Source organism: Crassostrea angulata, chromosome 10 (assembly GCF_025612915.1).
Source record: "Crassostrea angulata isolate pt1a10 chromosome 10, ASM2561291v2, whole genome shotgun sequence".
In the NCBI taxonomy this organism is placed as follows: Eukaryota; Metazoa; Mollusca; class Bivalvia; order Ostreida; family Ostreidae; genus Magallana; species Magallana angulata.
The window spans coordinates 4,252,891-4,258,971 of NC_069120.1; the positions used below are offsets into that span (position 1 = coordinate 4,252,891).

At 35.9% G+C, this 6,081-nt stretch overlaps 1 protein-coding gene across 1 annotated transcript; it reads left to right on the forward strand.

The window, feature by feature from the left end:
- The first annotated feature begins 582 nt into the window (after positions 1-582).
- LOC128167929 (signal recognition particle subunit SRP68-like) lies at positions 583-5,816 on the forward strand. The gene is made up of 12 exons (XM_052833921.1): positions 583-710; positions 1,874-1,940; positions 2,055-2,168; positions 2,330-2,525; positions 2,623-2,705; positions 2,808-2,994; positions 3,159-3,398; positions 3,538-3,759; positions 4,031-4,125; positions 4,226-4,367; positions 4,599-4,730; positions 5,156-5,816. The coding sequence occupies exons 1-12, from the start codon at positions 635-637 to the stop codon at positions 5,396-5,398; spliced, it is 1,797 nt and encodes a 598-aa protein (XP_052689881.1). The 5' UTR covers positions 583-634; the 3' UTR covers positions 5,399-5,816.
- Positions 5,817-6,081: the final 265 nt, after the last annotated feature.

Here is a 6,081-nt window from a genome sequence, read left to right on the forward strand (position 1 = left end):
ATAGGAATAGAGAAAAAATCTTTTTACAGGTACATGTACAACAACAAAGGGGCTTGGTATTTACCAAAAAAAAGTATGTGGATAAGAATTGGCAGATTTTCATTTTTTTTTTTTTTAGCAAGATCTACTGTAATTAGTTGTCAAAATATTTTGATTTTGATACGTTAATGCTAATTTGATCAGATTTAGGCAATTGTTGCTCAGGTGAGCGATGTGGCCCCTGGGCCTCTTGTTAAGAATTCTAATATGTGCTCTTCTATGTTACACCTTAGAACTAAACAGAGAATATTGTTATTAACGTCTATTTTTAATCTCTTGTTTCATTATAGGAGAAAATATATATTCTGTGACCATGCATGTGTTTGATATAACTGAATTCAATGGTTGTAAATAAACAGCATCTTCTTTGAATGATCAGAATCGTAGACAACCTATAATCATTTGATAGTTATTTTGCATCAAATTTATATCAGATCCGTGCGAAAATAAGTATACAACTTTTATTTTGAGACATTCAACGTGTAGTAAGTCAGGAAGTGTAAGGAAAACATGTTACAATACAGCCTTTGGCAACTCTGCGCTGCCGTAATTCAAAGAAAACGCTAGGTGGCGCTGCAGTGCTGTCGTGTCAAGTATGGCTGCTCCCGCAGAAAGCATGACTGAGGAAAACCCGGAGGATGTTCCTCTGGAGAAAACATACACCGTCGAGGGTAAATAAGTTTTAATTTATAATAAATTCAGATACGCCAATTTTACGGTTGAATTTCGTGAAGTTCGTTAAAGCTTGCAAAACGGTGGCCAGAGTCTTTTCTGTAGGAGGAAAGTGCATGTTGACCTGGCACCGGGTTGGTTGTTTGGGGGTAAATTTCACGGTTCTTCCTTCAGAGGTCTAATAAAATACAGGCAATATGCTGGTATCTTTGAATCCACAAGTGATGAGTGCGGTGAATACCGAAAAGTTGAACACAAACACGAAACAGCTGAAAATTACTATCAGGGGTGATCCATATGTTAGCTTTGCATATGTGGTACTGGTGCTTGTCTATTTGTAATACTGTATTACTAGATTTGATGAATTCATGCAACGTGTTGGTAAAGCGTGAGTGATTTGGGAATTGTTATGATCGTGACTACAAATTTTTTCTATATCATCTGAATCATTTGTCTTTTGGATCTTTTGCTAGCATGAGTCTCAAGTAGGTACTGTTATTTCCTAGTCAACCTTACTCAGCACTGGTTTAGGACCAATTCTTGCTGAGTACCATTTCTTGCCAGTGCATAAAACGTCACAATATCAACACATAAAGTTTCATGAATCATTGATGACACTATTTTAAATGTAAAAACGGAAGCGGTTCTACTTTGTTTAAAAGGAAAATATAACTAATTGATGAAGGAATTTCATTAATGTCCACGGATTTAAACTGAACTTTTCCTTACCATGACCCCTTATTGTATAAAAATTGTTGAAGTAAATGTATATAGGTTAAATAGAAGGCAAGTGTTATGTAAAAGTTACAACTGTTTTTAAAGTTTTGCATTAATATTAAAGAGCTCTGCTGCATTGATTAGCATTTATATGTTACGCATAACATTGTATATCTTGTTGTATTAAGAACATCTATTACAAATGAAAATGATGCAAATGCTTTGTAAGATAATCATGGAAAGTTTGATGCTAATAAATACTTTTTATATTACATGTGATAGGAATATGATATCATGTATTAGGAAAATAAATTTGCTCTTTTACTGTCTTTAAAGACTTACATGCAAATGAATTGATTTTAGATATTATGAATACTTTTTCAAAAATTGCTGTTAAAACTATTTGTTGGTATTATATATTTATACAAAATGATTTTATTTGTAGTACTCCAGTTAGTGAGAGAAGCACAACAGCAACATGGGTTGAGGCACGGTGATTTTCAAAGATACAGGTAATCCAAAATCAGTTGTCTTTTACTATATATTACAAGGTTTTGGTACATTTATTTTCATAACTCATATTGATCAACAAAACATCTCAAGTCTCTTTATTTTGCTGTTTGCAGGAGCTACTGTTCCAGAAGAATCAGGAGAATTAGGAAGTCCTTACATTTTCCTCAGGGAAACAAACATAAAGTCCAACCAAAGAAAATAACAGTAGAAAAACTGACCGATGTCAGGTGAGAAAGCCTAGAAACATTCAGCTTAATAAAACCACATGCAATCCTTCTGTAAATTGTAGATTATATAAAACATTACTGTTAGTAGTTAAGAAAGGTAACTATAGAAATATGATTATCTAATGTACAGATGTTATATATGAATGAATACATACAAATAGGTACCTACACCTTCCATTGTTTTGTGCTGAGAGAGCGTGGTATTATGCCATGCAGTTGAAATCCGAGGCCAACACAGAGCCCCGGAAAAGGTTCCACATGTTGGCCCGCGTAAGGAAGGCCCTGGTGTATGCCGAGGAGTTCACTGGTCTCTGTGAGAGTTCTAAATGTGACGCCAGGACCAAGCTAGAGAGTCAGGTCAGTTTACTTAAAGATCAGAAACGTTGTACTGAAGTTAAACATTGCGATGATGAACATACTGTTATGAGGCCTATGTACAATGCGTTTTTCACAGGCATATTTATCCCTGATGAAAGGAGGATTGTATTTTGAACAAGAAGACTGGAAGGCAGCAATGGAATACTACACAAAGGCAAAGTAAGTGTAGTATAGACTTTATTAAATTCCAAAGATTCACATGGAAAACTTCATCTGTAAACCTGAATATGTTGAGATTATGTATGTGACCATTTATTGTAGAACTATCTATGAGAAGTTGGGAAGTGCTTTCTCAGAAGATATTCAGCAGCTGTATCTTCAACAAGTTGAGGAAATCACGCCCAACTTAAGGTACTGTGCTTACAATATTGGAGACCAGTCTGCCATTGATGAACTGAGGCAACTCAGAAGGAAAGGCGGAGAGGATCAACTGACATCTCATCTAGATGTAAATACCCTCTTGTTATTTCACAGTCCATCACAAGCAATGATCAATCTAGCATTTTAACAATTATAATACATTTATACAGTCATGCAAATAATTTCCGAAGCTCTCACTTTATCTCTTGACTATTACATGTATTTAGTGATGATGTGGCTTCTCTTTTTCAGGATCTGCTTTCTCAAACGAGAGAGAAACAGACAGCCACACTGTCTGAGGTGAAGTGGCAGGGCCGCACTGTACAGGTGAAGAATGAACCAGTGCGGCTGTTTCTGTTGAATTTACAGGATAGCACCAAAGAAATAGAGTCTGCTGAAGGCATAGACAGCAAGATATCTATTTATGAGAGTTTGTTGAAACAGTGTATCGATGCCCAGCAAGTTCTGAGGGACACGCTGCAGGATGATCAGGTATTTCTATTGTTTTTCATTTTGAAAAATGCTAAATTTTGTATGCAATTTGCTCATTTTTTCCTTTTAATTTTTCTTCAAATGGATAATTACGGGTTTTGCACATTTCGATAAAAATTCATATCTTATATACTTGTAGAACTTCAAATTAGCTATTAGGGGACAAGAAATAGAAGGTAAAATTTCCAATCAGCACTACCTGCATACCTACCTGACCTTTATAAGGCTGAGTAAGACCGTGGAACGTAACCTGCTGCTGATAGAGACCATGAAAGATTACCTGCCAGGTAAAAAGGTTGAGGAGGGCCACAAGATCACCAAACCCCAGGACCTAGTCCGACTCTACGACATCATTATACAAGTAAGTAAACTGGACTGTATGACATCATATTTCAGGTTAACAAGTTGGGTTTTGCATCATTATCCATAAATGTGTTGTCCCTATGACATCATCTTTCTCCTGCAGTCTGTATGACATCATACAAATGAAAAGTCGTTAATACTTTAAGACATTGTGAAGTAGACAATATGTCGGAATCAATGATACTGTTCAATCAACAACAGATGCTTCTGAAAGTAGTGATGGAATGCTGATATTACTTGGACTAATGATGAGCATTTGTTTGTTGTAGAATTTGAATGAGATCCCTAATCTGACGGGGTTAGACGTAGGTGGCAGTCTATCCGAGGAAACAGCTGTCAGAGTCCTAGGATTCAAAGCATTTAGGTAAAGTACTTTTTAGACTGTTTGATTTTGTTATTACCCGGAAGCTACTGTAGTCTGCAGGTAGTTTACAATGTTTGAGAACACTAATTTCCATTGACAGGTCGTACTACATTGCTCAGTCCTATCTGGGAGCCAAGAAGTGGAAGGAGACAATATCCCTGTATGAGAGAGTGCTACAGAACGCACAGAGTGCCTTGAAGGGCTACAGGTCACTCCCGAAACCTCAACAGGCCCAGTTCAAGGTCAGTCCAAGTCCTACTTTTATAAGAGTAACAAGACTCATTCTGCTAAAGCATGATTAGTGTTATCATGCATGTGTTGCTGTCTTATGCTTAACACTACCTCATAAACAAAACCTTTTTGTTTGTTATAAAAAATCAAATAAAGAAACATGTACCTATGTAGTTTTGTGTAACTGATTTCAATGTAAACTAAACCAGCACAAGTACAAAATCCTGTTTTTGTGGCTGTAGGTGGAGATGAGTAATTTAGAAGATCTGATCCACATTGTGGACGGAGAGAAATACTCTTGTCATGCCACCAGTGTTTTGGACATCAACCACGTGACGGATCAGATGGGAGCCATTACAGTCAACCCAAAAATGGTTCGTGTCATTTTGATATTTCATAAATTCCTAAAATAACTTAAACAAAGAGGTATATTGTAAAGAATTGAATTTACTTATAAGTGTTCCTCTAAGAATTTGTAGTTTTCCACATGGCCACCTGAGGCCTGTCCAGTGGCTTCTTGTTAATACTGTAAAATTACTACATGTACATTTGGCTGTGTATTCTATTTAGCACTTTTGGTTGAATGCAGCTTCCACTAAATCAAGTACTTCGCTAAATGCCATGCATATATGTATAAGAAAAGTCACTTTCAGGAATATGCTAATTCAAATCCAGGCCAAATTGTTCAAAAACTAATTTCCGCCAAATATCGTACACTTCAAATTTAATATGTTTATAGTAGTAGTACATACATATATATGGCTGTGAAGGTGCTTTATTATTTGTCTTATTTACACAGCCGCTGATTGAGCGTTTGGAGGACTACGCCGAGGACTCCTCCCTGACCAGTAAAAAACCCAACCTGGTGTCCTTCCCGCCGGACTTTGAACCCATTCCCTGTCGCCCCTTGTTCTTTGACCTAGCCCTGAATCATATAGACTTACCTTCTCTAGAGGAACACTTGGAACAGAAACAGAAAGCGGCCAACCCCAAGGGCCTCACAGGGTTCGTCAAGGGATGGCTCTGGGGAGGGTCCAAATAACTGTTTTATTAGGAAATTAACCAATTTTTTTATACATTGTGCATTGATTAGGGAAGATAACTCTGTAAGCTGTGTTCAGTAGTTTTACAGAGTGGAAATATTTATTTTGGCTCACAACATTTTGTATCATTGTTTTGAAGCCATTATTGAAATTATGTTGTAAAATTGATAAAGTAGACAACAATATAAACTGTCATATAGATTCATTTTAAAATACGATTTGTTTCAAAGTGCAATTTCCTTGTAATCCTTTTCATGAAATACATCTGTACAGTAATTCATTCTATAAATGGATATGGTGATGTTGTTGACGAGTTGTGTATCTGTTGATATGATATTCTTCTGATTCACTTGTCTCAGAAGATTCTAATAACAAACATTTGATGATTTTGTGAAATAAAAGAGTAATTCAGAGTTATATTGTAGACTGTTTCTCAACCTTGTTAAAATTATCTTGTCAAAGTTAGACAAGAAAAATATTTAAACAATATACTACAGGAACAAAGTTTGGCACCTTTAATGTTAAATACAAAAGTATTTTGCAGGAAGATTTTCGGAAGTTTTGCCCCTTTATTAAATTATTATGTGTATTTAATCCGCTCTTTTCCGTTTAAGTGTGTAGAGCGTTAGCTTATTTACTTTTTCGTTCATTTTAAAAGTTTATCAAACTTTTTAGCTCACCT

Coding starts and splice junctions, on each gene's coding strand:
- LOC128167929 (XM_052833921.1), top strand. CDS start 635: ATGGCTGCTCCCGCAGAAAGCATGACTGAGGAAAACCCGGAGGATGTT. Junction 711..1,873: donor GAAAACATACACCGTCGAGG/GTAAATAAGTTT, acceptor TTTTATTTGTAG/TACTCCAGTTAGTGAGAGAA. Junction 2,526..2,622: donor GGACCAAGCTAGAGAGTCAG/GTCAGTTTACTT, acceptor CGTTTTTCACAG/GCATATTTATCCCTGATGAA.